We start from the raw sequence: 22,760 nt of genomic DNA on the forward strand, positions 1-22,760 counted from the left end.
TAGAGGTACATTTTTTTAAAGTAGGGATCCCCCCATGGCGCATTGCTTTCTCTTAGCTTATGAAATCCTATCCTGGCGAAATTAATAAATGAAGCAATAGCTAACTGCAATTGTGTCTTCTCTAGTGGAGCTATGGAGATTACTTTGAATCTGCTATACCAACTGTGCTCAAGGCCTTTTAGTATGGAAGTACTATTTCGCGATCTCGATTCACACTGTGAACTTCCTCCTGATTGTGGGATGCGTTACTCTTCTGTTGTACTTGGTATATGTTTACAATTGGAAGAAATGTATCAGAAACGAGTTTTGCTCAATTAGCCTTGTAAAGCCCCAGGGGCACCTCACGTGAAGGAGACACAGGGGACATCGGACCAACGAAGGAGACCAGGGGTGAACACAAGACTCGGATCTCGAAAGATCGAACACATCAGTAGATATGGTTATAATGAGCCTGGACGTAAATAACAAAAGTAAGGTGAAATCACATGTTTCTTAAGTGTAAAAACATCTGCGGATAGCTTAAGAATTTGTACAAAATACGTTTCAAATAATAAATGCAAGCGAAAATAAAATGGATGAAATACTAGTGCAAAAATGCAAAATGCGAACTGAATGCACTGAATAAAAATAACTATAATAAAGAGAATGAAAGTTACTAATGAACTAGCCCTCAGAGGGAGAAGCTATATGCAACAGAGGATTCAGAAAATTAAGAGTTTTTTTTTTTTTTTTTTTTTTTTTTTTTTTTCAGAATATAGCGCTAAAATGCTAGAGGGAAATTGCGAGAGGAAATACGACATTTAAATAACAATTCAAATAATTTCATTTTTCTGGAATACTTTTAAATTAAAGTAAACGTAAGGAGTTAACATAGACAGAAACTAAACAGGGAACGTTAAATTAATCTCAAAAGATTTAGAGCTTAGCAAATGGAGATCAAAGTCTCAATAAATAAAATTGCCCTATAGGTGTGTTTTTTCTTTTTATTAATAAAACTAATGTTTCTAAAGTTTTGCTCTCATGTTAAGATATTTAAAGGTTCTTTATAAGATTCAGAGCTTGAGATAAAAATAAAAGAATGCGGAACCGAAACTTTTTCCAGATATTTAAGTTTCTGGAGATCAGATGATCAGACGAATCCTAAATTTTTCTGAATCCGAAATCGAATTTGGAATCCTAAAATGTTCTTGCTATGTGTAACGTGTATACGAGCCAGTTTATTTTATAAAGTCATTTACAAAATCATCCCTTCCCTTAGGTAGATAGCCCTCATGTGCTTTACCGTATTCAAATAACTCAACCCAGCCTGTCCTAAAATCTTGACGAATCTCCCAAATTATTTAAACTTAAATCTATTGAATCTTTTAATAAGAATAAAAATAAGAAGGAAAAAAGGCTTTATTTCATATTAAAAATTTTATATAAAGTTGAATTTTAAATCTGCATTTAATACGAAAAATGTTAAGCATAAAATCTAAAGTATATTCTTTAATACATATATATATATATATATATATTTGTAAGGAATACACAAAGATAAGAAAATCAAGTACATATTTAAAATTCTTCAATATTTACTTTCCTTTTCTCAAAGCAAATTCCTAAAACATATATTTGAGTGACATTTCTATATATTTACAATCCTCCAGAATCTTTATAAATTAAAGAAAGTGTAAAACGCGAAGTATTATTTCAAGAATTGACTTCAAAATGAAACTCTAAATTTTGCCCAAAAAATTAAGCAAATCAAAACATTAATCGCGTTCTTTTTCTAAGTGACTATTTCTATTGATGTTAATAAACTAATCTTTTCAATGTTTTTCAGTTCGAGATTTCAAGAATTCGAATGATGACAAAAGCACGAAGATTTCAGTTTCGGAAGTTTACATCCTTTTCAAGAATTTGGGGGATCGAAGATTTGAAATCCTATGCCTACATAACATTCTCTTTCTCAGTTTATGAGGCTTTATAATTGGCACTGCATGTCCAAGATAAATATTTACCGGAATAAAGCCTACCCTGACTTTTGTTGAACATTCTTTAATAAAATCGGCATAAAATTACTATGAAGAAAATAGGAATTGCATTGTGGAAGCACTAAAATTCTTCTTATGGCCTACGTTGATATTTTACTCCATATCGAACTGTTCTATGAGAAATTTAAAGGGAAAGATGCTAACTAAAAGACATGCACTTCAGCCTTTAATGATTTTCGCTTGATCAAAAGAGCATTCTGTGTTAAATACTAAACTGAAGATTGAAACTGCTTAGTAAGCGTATCCCTGTCAGCTTTAGTCCTGTCAGACGTATGGAATATTTTGCTTCTGGTTAACTAGAGCACAGCTGACATTATGGTAATTGGAACTTTTCAGGATCGCATAAAATTTTGATTTTGTTTTCAGAGATCCCTTTTGCACACAAGTGGAACTATTTTCATAAAATTCTTTCATCACTCTTCAATTCAATTTGTTGGAAATATTTTTACAGAATTTTCTACTTTCGTTTGAGAAATTCTGGTGATTGAAATAGATACCTGTTATTAATATTTAATGAAATAAATCCTAAAATCGCTCTTTTCGAATTTCATGCACTGGAAACCGCATAGCTGACTAATTATCATTTCGTGGCGATCCTCTTTATCAGTACCAGAAGGGTTTTAGCTCACTATTGACCGAGCGAGAAAGTTGCTGAACACTTATAGTTCGACCTGAAAGCATTAAATTTCTCTATCACTGCCGATTCATAAATAACTCTGTTTAAATTAAACTTAAAGAAACACATAGCCTTCAAAGAGAAGCTGATTATATATCAGAAATCACGTGAAGAATATGAAGAATATGATATTTGCGAATGTTTTTGAATCTGAGTTTTCTAAGATTATTTAATCGGTAGAATCTTTTAAATAAACACGAAAACAAGAAGAGAGAAACTGGGAAAATAACTTTTATTTAATATCAAAACTTTTTAATTAAATCAAAATTAGAAGCCTGCGTTTTATGAAAAACAAGTTCAAGAATAAAATTTAAAAAATTTGTATTTAATAAGTATTTTATATTATTATTATATTTGAAAGATCTGCATTTATTAAGAAGGTATAGATAATATTTAATGATTGAATTTGATAATTAAACCTTCCGAAGCTTTAAGCTCTTTTTCGCCACAAAAGTTTGATAAAAAATGTTAAAAAAAATAGTTAAATCTTTTATGTTTTCCAAACATTTTGAAGTCAAATCAAATTCAAAGAAACAGAGATTTATTGTGAATGTTCGCAGGTTCAAACATTAACCATTAACGCTAAATTGTCTGCAGAGAATTAAGGAAAATCAAAACATGTTGCATTTAAGAATTCATAAAATCACTGAAAACTGAGCATTTTTAGAAGAGTTTAAAAAAAGAATTTTTTTTTACTTTTAACAGAGATTTCTATTTAAGAAGTCTATCATTCTATATTAAATTTTTGGATCCAGCATATTTCGTTCTTTATAAATAACATGATACCTTATATCTCAGCAATTCTGTCTGAAATTATTGTTGATGGTGAAGTGAATAACAACGTTTTTAGTGAGTCCGTCATAAATTCTATGCTTCTTTTTAGTCCAAAGGGGCTTTGACCCTTTGGACTAAAAAGGACTATTGTTTTCGTTTTGCGATTTCGCGTTGAAAACTTTAAGTTGCTGCATCACTTTTAAAATAATTGCCACCAAATACTATCGCCCTGTATTATATTTGAAGAAATTAAATAATGAAGAATCTTCATAAATGTATGTATTTTTCTCGCATTGTTATAAAACAACGGTACCTAGAGCAGTCCAATATTAAATGACGTAAATCTACTGCGAATATGGTCATCTGAAAGCCCAAATTTCAAATTCGGGCTTTCAGATTCGATTTCATATTTTGTAAACCTTTAAAGAATTTTTGATTAACAAAGTCAACGATTTCAAAGCGAGCAATGGCAACACTCTACGGGGGAAAAAACTTTTTATCTCCAGAGCGCGGAACTGTGTATCGGAAATTTTGAAGATATGCTCATTTTAAAATTATTTTGCGACATTGCTGTTCAACTGAATTTAATGGTTTAAGTGCGAAGAACATAATATTTAATCAATAAAGATAACACACAAAACGTTACAAAAACACCCCTTCGGACGTAATTTAATATCTGAAACCTGTCAGATTTTTTTTAATGAACTCTTCTGTTGAAGGTCAGAAAACTTATATTTCTAGAGTTATATCTTTTAACGTTCTTTTAGTGTATTCAGATTCTTTAGAATTCAAAAGATGCGACGAAATAAGGGAGGAAATAATTCTGGTTTTCGATTTTTTTCCCAAGATTCTCAGTGTTTGAAGAATAGGGGATGAGAATGTAGAGAATCTTTTGCAGGAATATTTTGTTTGTAAATAATTTTTCTTGCATGAATTAATCGGTGGCGGAAAATTTTTGCGGTTATCAAGTTTACTGTTAAACAAGTTCGAAATTTGACTTTTATGCCTCGGATGTAAAACATTACATATAATAACAATAATTGTCAACAATAATTGCGAATAATACACATATAATATAATAATATCCAACAATAATTGTGAATAATACACATAATAATTCATTAATTTTTTACATAGTAATATACTAAGCTAGTGTATTATTTACAATTATTGTTGGAAACATGAATTGTTTGATTGTTTCATACAGATCATTAACTGCTAATGTTAAACCTAGAGAACTATACAGACTTGTTTGAATAAAGATCGAACTCAAAATGACCATACATTCAATATTCGATATGTATGGCGATTCTGATGTCGCAAAATCGACATTTATGTCAAGAACTGAACTCAGAATACTGAACACATTTCTCAAGAAATACGAGCGATTTCTCTTCATAAAAAGCAATTTATTAGAAGTACGAATATTGGTTCGCAGAGTTCAAATGCAGGGAATTATTAGCGTTGATTATAGTGATAAATATGAGAAAAAGAGAATAACAAAAAACAAAATTATCAGAAGATTTGTTACTGAGAGAGAAAGTCTACAAGAAAGTTTAATTCACTAGCTGAATAAGAGTTTTTTAGAACATTTTCTTTAACAGAAGAAAATTTAATGCTTAACAAATTTATTTAAAAAAATCATTATCTACACAATGCTAGAAAAAAATTATAAAACTTTTTAATTTAAATGATTATCAGACAAAACTTAATTTAACAAATGATTATGTTCGTGTTGGCACGCGACATCCATACCTATCCTGTTAGTTTCAGCTTTAGATGTTTATCCTAATAGAAAATATGCAACACATTATAAATTGAAATGTCTAGAATAACGAATTTGTTTCAACACAAATTAAGAACACTGTTGCTAATTTCAGTTTTAATCTGAAACCGACTTATACTTACAAAAAAGGTAGAGTTGTTATTATTATTATTTACGTGTTCCGCCCTAAGGTACCGCACGGAAGGGAGGGCTGAATTCGTGGAGGACTTTCTAAGGAAAACTGGCTTCTATTAACACGTTACACATGGGAAAAACCACGAAAACGTCCATACAGCCAGCTCGTTCGCGGGATTCGAACCTCGGATCGAGCTACCAGTGTTCAAGGACTTTACCCGTCGGCCGCTGTTGGGCCAAAAAGCTAGAATAAGGCCAAAATTTGCAAACTTATAGAAAATAAAATTAATTATACTAATAATGTGGAGACACAAAGGCGGTATCTTTCACAAATCTATATAAGAACAAAATCACATGAGATTAAATCTGAAGAAAGGAGTATTCACCGCATCTCTTGGCCGTATGCTTCCTATACAACTTCGCAGCAAATTTTGATTAAATACTTTTATGAATGATCTCTGTCTTCGCAGATTTTGACAGAGGTACTTTTCTTTTACAAATGGTCTCAATGATGGTCTTTCTGATAGGGAACTGAGCAGGTCGTTGAAAGAGATAATCAACACTTTTTCCTTCATCTGTTGTATCAGCCAGCTAATACATCCGAACAAATCTTCCCAATGACGCAGAGACCTTTCACTAATCCCCGAAAATGGACTCATCGATGAGCATTTGTGAAATATTGGAGGGGAGAAGTACTTCAGAAATTTGTCTTTATTCGGGATTAAGTGAGTTTTGTATCGACGGCGCAGATTATTTTTTAGGAAAGTTTTAAAATGTGTCATGGAATTTTGAAAACCCTGCATATTTTTTAAAGCTTAGAAAAACTCAATATGGTTGGCTGTTAAAATTTAGTTTTTTTAATTTACACACACATACATGTTTCGAGAGCATTTGGTTCCTTTGGGCTAAAAGTATTTAAAAACTACATATCTTTAGAATTTCCGATGGACAGTCTCGCGCGCGCTGGAGATAAAAATGTTTTTTTACCGTCCAGTGTTTCCATCGACCGCTTTGAAATCGTTGAGTATTTTCATCGAAAATTCGCTAAAAGTTTGCAAAATACGAAATAGGTAATAAAGCTAATTTCAAATTCGGTTTTCCAGGTACCTATGTTGCGGTGGAGGACTAAGTTATAGATAATTCGATGGCTCTAAGTACTGTCGTTTTTTTCATAATGCGAGAAACATACATACATTCAGATTTTTCATTATTTGCTTTCTTTAAATCTAATGCAGAGAGATAATATTTGGTGGCAACAATCTGAAAAGTAATACAGACGTTTATAGTGATTCGAGGCAAAATGCCATTTCGAGAATAATAGCCCTTATGGACTAGCGCCGTTTTGGGCTTAAAATGAATAATCTATAATGAAACCGAAAGAAAACCATACTTGGAAGTATACTGTCTAGATCACAAATCAGAAACTCGTATTCGTTTTCTTGAAAGAAAAGGACTACTTCGAAACTTTTTTTTATCGCTATGATCAATGCTTCTGTCACACTGAATCAGAGCTGGTCTATTAAAAAAAACCACGAATGCGAATTAAAATATACCACCGTGAACAACTATTAATAATGAATCTGGGTGGTCAATGGGGCCTTACGGAAAGGCACTGTAATTATACCAACGAGCCTCCTATTGCAATTCAGGAATAAATTGTGAGAAGGATGATCAAGGAGATCTTTGGAAAATTTCTTTCAGAAATCTGACAACTGTACATCGTAAACAACAATTAGTTACGACTTTTCATGCAGACATTAATAATTCAAGTCGTACTTTTACAGAATGGGCGTGGTTTCGCCTTTCTTACTGTATTCTTATGAATTAGCAATTTTCAAGGAAAGAGCACGAAAGATGAATATTTTTTCTTTCTTTTTCAGTTAAAAGTTCGGGCTTGCCCACAGCGTCAGAAATTAACCATAAGTAAAGAAATACGAATTTCAGAAACAAGGGCCAAAGAAAGTATTGAGCTTCCAGTAATAAGCGATTAATTAATTAATTAATTAATTAGACAAGATTAAGGAGGGCTATCTGCTTAGCAGGAGAGATGCAGTTAACCCTTGCGTGTTTCGCCGCGAGTGGTTTCTAAGGTAGGGCTTTTTAAACTACACATTTTTTACGGTGACCACAAATGCCTCCTATTCATTGTTAGACATTCCTTTTTAATCTTCTAGAAGAAAAACGTAGTCTACGCAATGCTGTGTGGTCTTCTCTCCGTCCTTTGCTGTTTGCACATCATGGCTCTTCACTGCAGTTATCGCTATCGTGGTCTTTCCTAGAGCAAAACTCACATAGGATTTGCCACGACAGGACATCTTCGTGTGGCATAAGCACTGGTACTAAAAACGCCGCAAGAATTTTGGTATGTAAAAACTTAAGGACCAGCAGCTTAAAATAAAATTTTTGAAAATACACTCATGTCCATAAATTAAGAATAACGCAAAATCAGGCAAAGGAAGAGTTGGAAGCAAAACAAATTTGACTTATTTGTAAAGCTTATTTATTAAACAAAAGGTAAAGAGCAAAAAAAGATGCTATGTGTTTGATATTATTAAAAAAATTAGCGATTTTTTCTCCCTGGAGCAAATTACAAAAAAAAAACCTATTTACAAAAAAAAAAAAAAAAAAAAAAAAAAAAAAAAACAATATTACATGGTTGGTATGATTGTTAATACATTGTATGTCTCCCAGACGATGCAATACAGTCCGTACAACGCCTAGGCATGCTGAGTATCAAATTATCGATTTGATCTTGGGGAATATTACACCACTCAAATAGCAATGCTCTCCGAAGTTCCGGTAGACACGTAGGAGGAGGTTGACGGGCTACAACTTGTCAGCCAAGCATGTCCCACACGTGCTCTACTAGATTCAAGTCCGGTGAGAATGCTGGCCAGTCCATACGGGTGATATCCTCCGACTGAAGGCATTCGCTTACGATATTTTCACGGTGAGGACGGGTGTTGTCATCCATAAACACAAATTGTGCGCTTATGGCGCCCCGAAACAAACGTACATGTTGTTCCAGAATGACGTCCCGATAGATTTGGCTTGTCATGGTTCCAATTTGAACATGCAGGTCAGTTCTGGAACCCAGAATAATTCCACCCCAAACGAGCACTCCTGCACCACCGTAACGGTGTCGTTCAATGATGTTTTCTTGGTGGTAACGGGTACCTGGAGCTTTCCATATGAAAGTCCGGTGAGAATCAGACTGCAAGCTAAACCTGGACTCGTCGGGTAACATCACACAAGCCCACTGCTGCGGTATCCACAATGCATGCTCTCTACTTCAGGCTAACCGCAGGCGACAGTGAGTTGCAGTTAAGTGGAACGCATCTGACAGGTCTACGAGCATATAGACCAATCTGCCCTAAGCCTGTACACGGTCTACCTTGAAATTGTCGTACCAGTGGCTGAAGAGAGCTGACGAGACAGGTCTGAGGCTGTGCTCCGCCTGTTTCTTTTGGCAATAACTGCAAAATACCGGTCCTCATTCCACGTTGTAACTCTGGGGCGACCTGTGCTGTAACATCTACTCACATTACCATCATCTTGGAATTGTTGCCAAAGCCTGGAGATGACACTGTGGGCAATTCCAAGTTCGTCTGATACTTCCAATTGGGTACGCCCACATTCCAGACGGCCGATAATTCTACCACGTAAAAACATGCAAATGCGTCCTTTGTGTCATAACTATTCGGTTATTGCACTGAAATGCTTATAAAGCGCCTGCGAACAATTTTCCTTCTTTGCCTGTATTCCTTATATATCACTCTCTTACACTCTCGTCATTGTGACGTACCATCGGTGTCATCTGGTTACTTCCTGAAATTTGCATATGATTCTTGAAGATGTGTGTACAGATTTTACAGGTGATATATTTATTTTAGAGTTCGATTTCCGCGTGACTCCGAATTATCCTTAATATATGGACATGAGTGTATTTTCTAGCTTTGATCATAGCTGCCCAGCCGGTGTATTGGTTAGCGACGCTGTCTGCCGTATATATATATCGAAATATTATATATTTAAAATTGAAAATATGTATATAAGTTCGTGGGAAAACTGACTATCACCCATATAGTTTATCGATAAGTTACTTGAATAAAATGAGAAGCAAATACAAAATACACGGGCAATTTTTTATTTAAATTGTTTCGTGCAGTTTCAAATAAAAGTAATGTTTCTGTCAGTTATTTTTCTTTTTAACATTAACACTTCTTACTCTTTTTAACCTATGAATATATATTTTTATCGCTGTTTTTTAATTTTTAGAGTGGGGGAGATTAAGAAGTGCGGTGTGACAAAAGGAAGTAATATAAATAAAGCTCTCTCTCTCTATATATATATATATGTGGATGTGTGGGTGTGTAATAAAAACACATTTGGAAATATTGATGTAGGAACACTGAGGCGCAGAAACGCAAAGATACGGATGGCGTAGAGTCAGAGCTTAAATTGCGCCGGAGCCCACAGGAGCCCGGTTCCCGTACTTCTTAGTTTTGGGGATAAATTATAATTTTAGTCGGAACAGGCACCGGAGCCCTAAATCAGAAGGATCCAGCGCTTCATTTATGTAACTGAACAACAATTTCAGTAGGAATTTGATCTTGAAATTTTTATATTTTGCAATAAAACTATATTACAAATCGCTTATTAAATTTTAATATATTTCTTTTATATTTTATTTAATTTTAATTATTTAATTACTTTAATCTTTCAATATTTAACTATTTTAATAAAAATAATTAATTTTATTTAATTAAATAATAATTAAAAAATTTTAATTACTAATATTAATTAAATAATAATTAATTTTGTAACAGTTAACTATTTAATTTTTAAATTACGACTGAATTTATTTATTTCTTTGCTTTTGTTCTTCTTTGCTGACCATCTTCCATAGGGCTCCGACACTTCTAGTTTTAGAAATTAAGCCCTGCGTAGAGCGTATAGATCCTTAGTGAAGAGGATAAATTCTGATTACGTAGAATGCTAAAATGTTTAGTCCATAATTTTCCTACGAAACTTGGCGGCCGAGGAAGATAAAATATTCACTTTTATTTCAACTGATATTTGTGGCCACAATTTACTTGGCAATTCAATCGTGCCTATTTCCAGAATATTTACATTTTTGATACTATTCCGATAAGAAGGGAACATAGCGAAATAACGTCTAATCAGCAACAGAGGTAGAAGCTAAGTGTGCATTTATTCAGTATGGAAGCTCACGAATAGAAGGTTTTGGTTTAGGTTAGAAAGATTTCAGTTCTCAAAATTTAGTGTTTTAGTTCCGACTTAGCTGCATCATCAGCTTTACGCAAGACATGCAAGATGGACTGATCTAGAAATGACGCAGTACAGAAATGTTATTACGATTTTTAGAATAGAGAGAGTAAATACCCAAATTTAAAATGAGGAATCAAAAGCCTATTGCTAAATTGAATTATAATGCTGGTTTACATATTTTATCTTATATATATATAACTTCTTTTTAAGTAGGTGTTTTCAAAATAATATTGAAAAAAGTAAATATTTGTATTTTGTTGGGAGCTTGTTTTAAATAAAAATAATTCAATATATTTCAAGAGACCAAAAATCTTGCATTTTTCCCTTCAGAAGATATTATTGAACCGGTGTTTTTGAATTTGCTCTGATTATAGAATTAGTTCAAATGTAAGAGAAGACTAGGTAATTTATTTAATTTTTAAATTGGTTTAATTTTCGAATTAAAAAAAAAGTTGAGAATTATCAGTAAATGCTCAACTAACTTCCTCAAAATTCTTCTAAATTCTTAAAAATTTCTGCAAGTAAAATTTTCATATTTTAAAATTCTTAGCATGTTTTAGTTAATATTTAACCATTTTTGTCCGAACAGTTAAATTTTTAAAACATTTCAACTATAGGTTATTTTTAAATGCTTCCTCAAAACAACTTGAAGTTCATAAATATATCAACTGTAAGTATAGACTTCTACTGTTTCTCAAACCATTTCGAAGTTTTTATAGTTCAATCGTAGATAATATTCAGCTGTTTTCTGAAAACATTTTGAGTTTCTTAGAATGTTTCAGGTAATGCTCAATTGCTTTTCCAAAACTAATGTTTGAAGGTTAACCAAATTTCGAAACTTGAAATATGCAGACGATCATTAAGCTGCAGTTAGATTTACGATAACTTTATGATAAAATTGTAAAGAAAACATTCTGTCCATTATTATTACCAATGCAGACGACCATAAAGATGCAGACAGGTTAATAGAAACTTTAAGACACAACCGTAGGAATCATTCGATCCATTAATTATTACCTCAAGCTAAAGTAAGTATTCTTAAATACAAAAAAAAAAAAAAAAAAAAAAAAAAAAAAAAAAAATTTATAAACTAAATTCTAAATGCATCACAGTTTTCACTCGAAAAGAAGTAAAATCTGCAGCATGTAGACAGATACTCGGGGGAAAAAAACGAGAAACGAGCATAAAAGCGATACAAAAGATACTACTGTCTGACACATTCATTCAGAATAGAAGAAGGAGATAAGAATAGTGAAAGCAAGACTCTAGCAAGATTTAAAAGAGAACTTATCTTTTTATTCTATTATTTCAGGCTAACTAATGTCTGAGAAAGGAAGAGAAGAGCAAGTGACTGAAAGGTGTAAAGCAACGTAATCTCTAACACCCTGAGGTGAAGAAATAGACCTGATTGTCTATTCAAAGTAGCTTTTATTTAAAATGAAATAGAAAATAAAGACATTCCGGACACCCAGACCACATTTCTGAAAAGAAGAGCCAGACTAATTCCAACAAAGAATTAGTATAATTTTAAAGTAGCGAAAATCAGTTACATAAATATTTGGCTTATAAATGACAAGAATTTCATCAAAAAGAAACTTAAATTTAAAAGTTTTCAGAGTTTATATTATCCTCAACGCTATTTAAAATTTGATGGCTCTAGGTTTTTGTTGTTGTTTTCGCGTTCATATTGCTTAAAAAAATGGTTGCCAGAGTTTTGTTTTGAGGTTGGACTTCTATTTTCCATCCCAATCGTGAGGGAGAGCATCTGGGGATTCTCCCACACCTCTCCACCTCCCAGCGAGAAGACTTTCGGCTCGCCGCCTATTTAGAGTGCTCCCATGCCGCGCAGGCACTATACATTTACAAGCATTCGCGTCTTCTTCGGGATTCGAACCCGGGTCCTTCGATACTGTAGTAGGCTTCCCTAACCACTATACCATCTGGGAGACGATAATTCTAGGTACCGTCATTTTTTCACAGTGTAAGGAACATACATACATTCATGCCGATTCTTCATTATTTAATTTCTTTAAATATAATAAAGGACAGTAATATTTGGTGACAATAATTTAAAAAGTGATTTTCCGTTTATAGTGAAACGCCACAAAATGCCGTTTTGAGACTAGCAAACTTTCTGGGCTACCGCCCCTTTACGCTAACAAATACATACACACAGACATATAAATGCATACGTACGTAAAAAAATGGAAACGTTGATTGCGTAGATAGACATTTAAGCGCACATAAAAGATCCACAGTGAAGAACAAACTTGGAAGTTGTATAGACAAAACAAGACGAAGCCATGACTCATTTAAATATTCGTTTTTATTTTAATTTAACTTTTGCAACCACAAATCACTTGGCACCCATTGTGAACTAAAATTTCGTTCTGAACTCATCACACTTTGCTTCTTGGCCTAACTAGACTCATCACACTTTGCTTCTTGGCCTAACTAGACTCATCACACTTTGCTTCTTGGCCTAACTAGACTCATCACACTTTGCTTCTTGGCCTAACTAGACTCATCACACTTTGCTTCTTGGCCTAACTAGACTCATCACACTTTGCTTCTTGGCCTAACTAGACTCATCACACTTTGCTTCTTGGCCTAACTAGACTCATCACACTTTGCTTCTTGGCCTAACTAGACAGCTGCTGCGCTGCTCTCTTTTTACGTCAATGGTAACAAAAATGTAAAGCTAATCGACAGGATTCGAATATCTACGCAATAAACCATTCCAATTTATTATACAAACACACACACACACATATACATGTATATATATAATTCATAAACGATAGTTAAAAATTCTTGTTTTTAAAAAGGGCTAAAATGTATTCCTTACCACATGGAAATCAAATAAAACTTGCAACAAATTAGAAATTAAAAGCTTCCAACTGAAATCAACTGAGCGAAGAGAAATGGCGAAAAGAAGATTTTGAAATGCGTTTATGTCATCACAAAGGGCAATAGTCACGAGTTGTTTTTTTTCCCCGATGCTGAAGACGTGAAGAATGTTTCATTGCCCTCGCCAGCGTTCTAACTCTGGACCTCCCTAATACGCCTCGTGTATGCTTTCAGTACTTAATACACGTAACAGTATTTAATACACATAACATACAAAATATGTACTTTTATAATATTTAGTATACTAACAGTAGACTTACTGTTAAAACAGACTTTCTGTTAAAACAGACTTACTGTTAAAACAGACTTGCTGTTAAAAGTACTTTTAACAGTAACTTAACTGTTAAAAATACTTTAAATAAAAATTTACTTTAACAGTACTTACTGTTAAAAGTATACCCCGTTAACTGTTAAGTATTTGAAGAGCATACAGTTAACAATTAAGTATTTTAGAAGTCCAAAATTATACGCAGATTTTTGAGATCGTAGGACATAAGCGTTCTCAACGCCAGCGTCTGGTAATGAGACACTTGTGTATATGGCAGTTCTGCACAAGTGGCATATGCGCGTATCGTCCCTGCGGGAACATGAAATTTTCTAGCAACTGTATCCAGTCATGGACAATAAGTAACACTTCAGCACAGTCTATAAGAGAAAATGAAACTGCCGCATGATTTTTCTTAAGTAGTGATAGTTCCTGTTTTGAGGTTTTTTGTGCATTCTTAGTCCCCTCCTACCCCGCGAGTTTTTTAAAACATTTACGTAAAGTTCCATCCTTGTTTAAATATCTGGTTGGCAAGAGATCGAAAATGTCATAACTAATTTCGTGGCAACGGATGATTCAAAAACGTGCCTCAAAACTCTACCAAGCCTCTAAAAGCTGGAATAAAGCATTGGAAGTTTTTTTGTGCGTAAGTGTCCCTGCTTTTCGGTTTGTGCGCAAGTGCCACTAGACCCAATGTCTTCAGCATAGATTCAAATACAAATGAATTACTATCAGGCTTCCATAACAATACTAATGTCCACCATTTAAATAATACTAATGCTTTAAAATATCAAAATCAGTTATAAAATCAAAAATCTAAATCGGGGAATTTTATGACGAAACGTTATGATCATAGATATACCATGAATATAGTCACATGTGATTATTCATATGATGAATTAAACTATATTGGAGTTGTTATAATTGTTAAATATGACACACTATATAAGTGATATTACAATAACTTAAATTAATTATAGTCAGGATTTCTCCTAAGCCGAGCCTTCCGAGAATTCATATAGTAACTGCATAATTAAAATTTAAGCTAAAAAATTCTTAACGTTTTCAGATTTTATATTACGCCCAAAGAGACGCTTGTTTAACGTTTTGTGTGTTACTTTTATATTAAATATCATATATTTATTAAATATCATGTTCTTAGCACTTAAACAATAAAAATTCAGTTCAACAACAATATCGCAAAATAATTTCAAAATGAGCATATCTTTAGAATTTCCGATACACAGCATCGCGCGCTGGAGATTTTTTTTTTTTTTTTTTTTCCGTACAGTGTTGACATTGCTCGCTTTGAAATCTTTGAGTTTCTTAATCAAAAATTCGTAAATTCCAAATTAGAGCTTCCAGATGCCCATATTCGGTGGAAGATTACGTTATTCAGAATTTGATGGCTCTAGGTACCTTTGTTTTATTCCAATGCGAGAAACATACATGCATTTGCATACATGCAATATGCAGATTCTTCATTATTTAATTTCTTTAATTATAACACAGGGCGATAATGTTTGGTGCAACAATTTGAAAAGTGAACCGGCATTTATAGTGAATGTATAGTAAAGCAAAATTTATAGTAAAGCAAAATGCTAAAACGAAATTAATAGCCCTTCTGGGCTAATGCCCTTTGAGCTAATAATTGCTATTAAAGAAAATCGTAGAGTGGTAAAAATACGTTTCCAATTTTTTCTGAAGAAACCAATAAATTTAATAATTTCCTCAATTAGAAAGCACTTAAAGGTTTATTTCTTCATATATAAAATGGTTTAAAGGTCTGGTGTATTTTTAATAGCCATTCTTCACTTTTTCTTACGTAATGCTAAATAGCTCAAAGAATTACGTAGTTGAATATAGAATTTTAGTTCATGTAATTAAATGTGACAAAGCGCATATGATCTGCAGGCTTCGAGGTATGTTTTAATAGAAACTTTCTAAAATAAATGATTTCACGGGTGTTAAGGAAGGATCCACCCACGAAAGCGCCTCTGCAGCCTTTCGTTCTTTTAAGGGGCATCGAACTTAAAACGCGACTTACAAAGTTCCAAGGCCTTTTTCATTTATTCAAAAGTCGACAATGATAAGTAAAAAAATAAATATTGAAATCTCGATGTAAGCGAGTAGATAACTGTTGTCGTATATATTATGGGTAGAACATTTCATGGAGAATTATCTGCACATTTAATTTAAATTTCTCGGTATGTTTTGATAAATGCAACTTACACAGCATCAAACCTGTTTGATGCTGTGCTTCTAAAAGCGGAATCTCTTATATATTGTTGCGTGCGTACGGGTTCGTTATGAAATGAATGCACAAGTCCGATGAAAAATGAACAAAAATTTATTATTATCACAACAAAAAAAAAAATGCTTAAATTTTCTCAAATTATCATGCAGTATTACAATATCTCACAGTAGTTTTCTTTTAATATTCGTCACGCGCTGCACTGCGCGAGAAATAAAACGATTTAATTTATAATTGAACTAACATTAGCTTTTTAAATACCAAATTCGTAACACTGCCCCCTTCCCAAGGACTGCACGTCCCGGGCAGTACAATCCCTGGACAGGAAGCTAAACTTACAACTGTGGCATAAATGCAACTGAGGCATAAACATTACATTACAATATCAAACAATATAAACAATAAATGCAATAACTAACTTAAACAAATCAAATGCTATCAAATACTAAATGCAAATCAAATACACATTTAAAAACAAAATGGACCATGGTCTTATACTATTTACAATTATTTAAATTATGTACTATGGCCATAGTAATAAGCTAACCTGTCGTAAGAGTTCGAAGACTCACGAATCCGAACCACGACGTCATTCGTGTTCAGCACTGTATATGGACCATCCGAAGGTGACTGTAATTTAGGACTCAGTCCTTTTCGTTGAATTAGGTTCCACAACCACACCTTGTCTCCTTTGTTGGATCTATGTCTAGTAGCTCTTGTGTCGCATCTGGTCTTCATTTTCTCCGTCGCCAAGTAGACTCGCTTTCGTGCAGAACGGTGCATTCCCTCAAACCGGGCCTGGGCATCTTGGATGTGTTCCTCAGGCGATGAAGGCGCATCCGTAGGGCGACTAAACAGGCGGTCACAAGGCAGACGAAGGTCTCGACCGAAGAGCTTCTGGGATGGAGAATAGCTGGTAGTCTTGAGTTTCCTTTCGACCCTGGTATGATTTCGGCAGCTTCCCGAGCTCGATCTTTCGGACAAGGCGTCGACATTTATAGGCGAGGATCCCTTTTGAGGATGGATAATCATGCCATCAGATGTTGAAAGCAGCTTATTGTTTTTGAAATCTAAGGAAAAATTGTATTTCCTTAAAAAGTCCAATCCGAGTATGCATGGATCTGTAATATCCGCCACATATGCCGTGTGATGGTAGGCGGCACTTCCAAACGTGATGTTTACGTTTAACTTCCCAGTTATGTCGATCTTGTCACCAGACGCAGTCTGAAGGGTAACACAGGATGGCGTCCAAATAAGTTTATCTTTAAACTGTTCAGCTAAATCTTTCCTAATGATGGTAACATTAGCTCCTGTGTCAATGATCATATTGCAAGGAACTCCATCGATATCCCCATTGATGGACAGTCCGTTATTGTTGCCACTCACTATAGAGATCTTAAGCGCTTTAAAACAGGGTTTTTCATTATCTCGCAACCTCCGTTCCTTGATATGGTCATTAATTTGTTTCCTGCGTCGTTGCTCAGAAATTGTCTCAATTTTCGTACCCTGGGGTGTTCTGCAATTCTTTCGTACGTGGCCTTCAGCTCCACAGTTCCAGCACTTTGGTTTCTTGTCAGTCCTTTTCCTTCCCGTGGCATTTAATTGTCTGTTTAAATCGTATGCCTTATTTTCCGTGCTCTGGGGAGTTCTGCAGTTCCTTCGTAGGTGGCCTTCAACACCGCAATTCCAGCACTTTAGGATCGGTTTTGTTTCACCACTATTCCGTCTTAAAGCATTCACTGGTCTTGTCAACTCATCCGTTTTATTATCCGTGCCCCGGGGTGTTCTGCAATGCCGTCGTAGGTGACCTTCAGAACCACATCTCCAACATCTTACAGCCATTTTGTTCTCACTGCTACTCCGTATCAAAGCATCGACTTGTCTGGATAAATCATCTAAACGAGCCATCAATTGGTCCCCTGGGTCGTGGACTCGCACAGCTCTGACTGGGTAGCGATCCCTAAGAGTTGCTTGCTGGGCTGCCTCCAATTTCACGGCGTACAACAGAGCGCTTTTTACATCCTTTACATCTGCCATTCGCAGTGCTTTCTGTATTTCAGGGTCCCGAATGCCATCGATGAAATATTGCAGCGACAGGATTTCCCTCGTTTCTCTCGGGCACTCTGTAAAGGCAAGGTGGGACAGCCTTTCAACATCCGTGGCGAGCTCCTGAAGTGTTTCGGTGGGCTTTTGCTGACGGGATTTTAGTTGAAACCTGCTGTAGTCTTTTAAACACTTCTCTCCAAAGCGCAGCTCCAATGCGCCAGATAGAGCTTCAAAGTCTAGTCTTTTGTTTTCGGGAAGAGTCTGAAGGATATCCGCTGCGTCGGCTCTTAGAGAAGCGGCGAGATGACAGGCCTTAGCTTGGGAATCCCATCCATTCGCATCCGCCACGATAGAAAACTGTGTCCTATACACCTGCCAGGAGGTCTTCCCATCATATGTAGATAGTTTCAGAACGGAACGAGCAGGCATCGATAAAAATTTGAAACCTTCCGGATTGCTACCTGCCGTCGCTACGAATTTCTTTAAATCATCAACTTCTTTGGTGACCGCAGAAACTCTATCATTAATTTGTTGTTCCACGGCAGAAACTCTCTCTTCTATTTCTTCTTTTACCGAAGAAACTTTTTCTTCAAAGTTTCCAACTTTATTCTCAACTGCGTCAATTCTGCCTTCCATAACCTCGAATTTGTTTTCTATTACGCTGGTAATTTCTCTTTTCATCTCTTCTTGTCTTGCTTCAATCTTTTCCTGTCCTGCTTCAATCTTTTCCTGATTACATTTCATCTCTGCTTTCATTTCTTCTTTAAACGAGGCAAACGCTGATATCAGCTGTCTTAATTGCTCTTCCATCGCTCTTGTGATTGGCATTCAAACCCCACTCCTGACACCAAAAATTGTTGCGTGCGTACGGGTTCGTTATGAAATGAATGCACAAGTCCGATGAAAAATGAACAAAAATTTATTATTATCACAACAAAAAAAAATGCTTAAATTTTCTCAAATTATCATGCAGTATTACAATATCTCACAGTAGTTTTCTTTTAATATTCGTCACGCGCTGCACTGCGCGAGAAATAAAACGATTTAATTTATAATTGAACTAACATTAGCTTTTTAAATACCAAATTCGTAACAATATCTTCTACATTTGTGTGAATTAACAGCTGAGTGAATTATGCTACCCGTAAATGTATCTTACTAAATTCAGAAATTTATTTTATGTAGCTTTTAATTTAACGAATAACCTGTAAAAGAAAACTTTTATTGCAATTTTCGAGCATATATTAATTAATATTATCTGAGTTAAAGAAAAATACAGTTATGTTTCTACCTGGGTGATGTAGAAAATTCTCAACGCAAAAAGTTCTCGAAAAACATTTAATATATGAAGTTATTACTACAAATAATTTATGTATATGTGTATGGAGATGTTCCGCATTATGCTGGGTAATGAATGGTGGAACTAAAATTCGTTCGTGCACTTAAGCCAAAATCAGTTTGTGCCTATGCCCATGAGCTGCTTAGAAGTAAATACTTATGATACAAATTATAAGGTGGTATTTTTTATCATACTTTTGTAAATGGAAAGCGAATATAGCGAATATGAATATAGGCTTTAAAGATTTAACTTAGCAAGCTTAAAATATTAAGGACGTAAAGGGAGACACTTAAGTTTTGCGTTTAAATATTTTCTTTTTGTTCTCTTTTTGAATTACTCACAAATTCCATAAATTGCATTTAATCAAATAAAATGTTTTAGAAACTACTACGAATTTTTGTTAATGCAAAAACTGTGAAGTTTAACATTGCATGACAGTGTCATTCTATGCAGCTTTCAAGTTAAGCGGGATTAAACGGTTATACATGTATAACTGAAAGAGCATCACACCAATATAAAATTCAAAATTAAACCAAAAAAAAAATCTTAGATTGGCGTAGATTTTAACATTCTATCGATTTACAGACCAAAATTTTTTTTCTCTTGAAGAAAAGAAATGTATATCTGATTACTGTAAAAATCAACAGGGTATTATTCAAGATGTACGCCAAACTAAAGACACCTCCCCCCCTTAAATTTTTAAGATACATATTATAACAAAGTTACAATACCTATGCTATTGAATGACAGATCGTATTATGATGAATATTTTAGAAATCTTAGAGGTAATTTTTTCCCGTTCGGTATATGTACCGAAACAATCACATAAACGTATGCTTTCAAAAACCATATATTTTTCAATAAATAAATAAATAAAATAAAATAAAGGACCAAATATATTATTGTACTACAGCATACAAACTAATATTAAGAAATGCAAAACTTTTTATTATGGCCTTTCAGAATTTTTTAACTTCTATTTATCATAATGATATATAATGTTTTGTAACCTTCAATGATATATAGTGTTTTGTAATCTTTGTAACTGTTATATGAACATTTCAATACAAGAATTAAATTTATTCGTTATAGAAATTAATAAACGCCGTTTGTTTTAAACGAACGATAATGAAAACTGTAACAATATATTAATAATAAATATATCTTTTTGATAAAAATGCTAATTTATGCTTGAAAATAAAAAGCAATTTTTTTCCGAACATAAAATACTATGGCTTACCACGCTTCACGTACGAATGCAACTTATTTTACATAAGTTAGTACTGAATGTAAATAATTACTTCATAAAATTATTTAATGTAACAAAATGTAACACAGAAAATATTAATTTCTACATAATAAGGCAAAGTACTTACGTTTGACCGAGGATTCAAAATATTTCATCTCCAATTAGAAAGCTGATTATAGAATAATATAACATGCTGGTATACTCATGAGCTACCCATAATGGTATTTAGTATGTCGAGGTTGGTTATCGAAGTATCCAGTGTCCACATTTAATTCTCAAAATGTCAATTTTTATCCATAAAATTAACTCTAACTTTGATTCATTAAATTAGAAAAGTATCATCATAAATATTCTTGAAAATTTTCCAGTTTTTGGTATAAAGCACTGAAAGCTTCTTGTGCGAAGTCCACGTGTTTTATTGCCATCAGATTCAAACAAATGTATATCTCATCCTGCAAAAATATCGAGCTTTTGAATATGTAAATTAGAAATACTCCTTTGCATGAATTATTACGCGTTTACATTAAATTATCTTATTGGTTTGATAATTTATTTTAATATAACTATAAAAAATTGTTTATTATTCTCAAAACAGAAGACTTCCAAGCTGTTAATCACTAAAAGACCAAATATTTCAGTGGCAATAAAAGAATGGTTTAGAAGACTGATTTATCTTAACTCCAGAACATCCATGGATAATTTATGAACTTCATGCATAAAGTTATTTTCTTAACTGAAATTCAGATAAGTTGGATTGTTCCAAAACGTTTCTTTATTTGAAATGTTAGATCTTCGAATATTTCTGGATAAATATTCATTCTTCTACAAAAATAAACAAATTCTATATTTAACTGTATATTCCACTACTATATTAGTTTAGAATGATTCAAAAAATAAACGCATCCTATAGAAATATTTAATTTCTACTCAAAGTTAATAAACTACCTTCTAAGTGCAAGTAATATCCATGGATCGTATGAAACAGAAGCATATTTTCTTGATAGAGTTAGCCATTTATTTTCACATGTCCCGTATTTAAAACTCATTAGAATTTAAGAAAAATACACATAAAAAAGAATCATTAGTGGTAAGCTATGGCTATTTCCTATCTAATGCAAATGACTAAGTTCTCGCAAAGTATCAAGCAGACTTATTCAAATCTCGCTTAAAGTATCACAAAATATAAACCAATAATATAGACTGCCTAAACTTCCGGCGATATACTCTCCTTGGAGGAAGCAGGAAAAGGGCAGACAACTCTTTCTACGATGTAGGATGGAAAGTGGAAACTGAAGAGAGTGATTATTGTACACGCCAAAGGGAAGGAGTGTCGTGACGCAATCGTTTCCACCAAAGAAGGACAATCCATCCCTTTTTGAACGGACCACGTGCGTGTGTTCCTCGTTTAACTCCGAAACTCATACTGAAACCTCCGCTGTGGACCGGTGATACAAGTGGGTAAAGAATCCACCTTCGGTAGAGGGGCCGGGCAACTTCGAGTTCACATTGCCTGGAGTCATCTTCCGCTGATTGGTCATCAGAAGGGGAGGGGGCAGTCTGACTCGAAGGGGAAAGCTAGTGTTACAGCACCTCTTTTTGGCGAAGAGATGCTCGCCTCTTTTATCTAAAGCGGCACGCGATCGCTTTATTATTGTGTATATTCTTTTCTTTATTTATTTATCTCTCTCTCTCTCTCTTTTTTTTTTTTTTTTTTAGTTTAATCTGGGTTTACTGAATGTTTTCACCACAGGAGTGAAAGAATGGTAATAGAATGTCGTTTAATGAAAGGTAAATTAAATTATATCGTTTTCTAGATATAATTTAATTATATCGAAGTTAGATTACCAAATATCCAGATTGACCGAAACCATACTCTATGTGGATAATCGGGCGTTTTTCTGTAAGCGGAAAATACATAGTTACTCTAACGCAGTAGTCTTCAAGTTGTGTTCTACGGAATTCTGAGATTCCATGTAATTTTTCTAAAGACTCCTCAAATCAAAATCAAATTAATTAATT

The 22,760-nt window shown here is 33.9% G+C and overlaps 1 protein-coding gene across 2 annotated transcripts in view; it reads right to left on the reverse strand.

Moving 5' to 3' along the window:
• LOC118188266 (zinc finger protein 423-like) overlaps nt 1–22,139 on the reverse strand; it is a 171,608-nt gene extending 149,469 nt beyond the window's left edge. For both annotated transcript variants that reach the window (XM_085813286.1, XM_085813285.1), the window contains exon 1: nt 20,869–22,139. In XM_085813286.1, coding sequence (XP_085669412.1) covers nt 20,869–20,896 — 28 coding nt within the window. In that variant the 5' untranslated portion in view covers nt 20,897–22,139. The remainder of the gene's footprint in view (nt 1–20,868) is intronic.
• Between the last annotated feature and the right edge of the window lie 621 nt (nt 22,140–22,760).

This window comes from Stegodyphus dumicola, chromosome 3, assembly GCF_044657685.1.
Source record: "Stegodyphus dumicola isolate Sdum_Otavi_A_Nest chromosome 3, ASM4465768v1".
In the NCBI taxonomy this organism is placed as follows: domain Eukaryota; kingdom Metazoa; phylum Arthropoda; class Arachnida; order Araneae; family Eresidae; genus Stegodyphus; species Stegodyphus dumicola.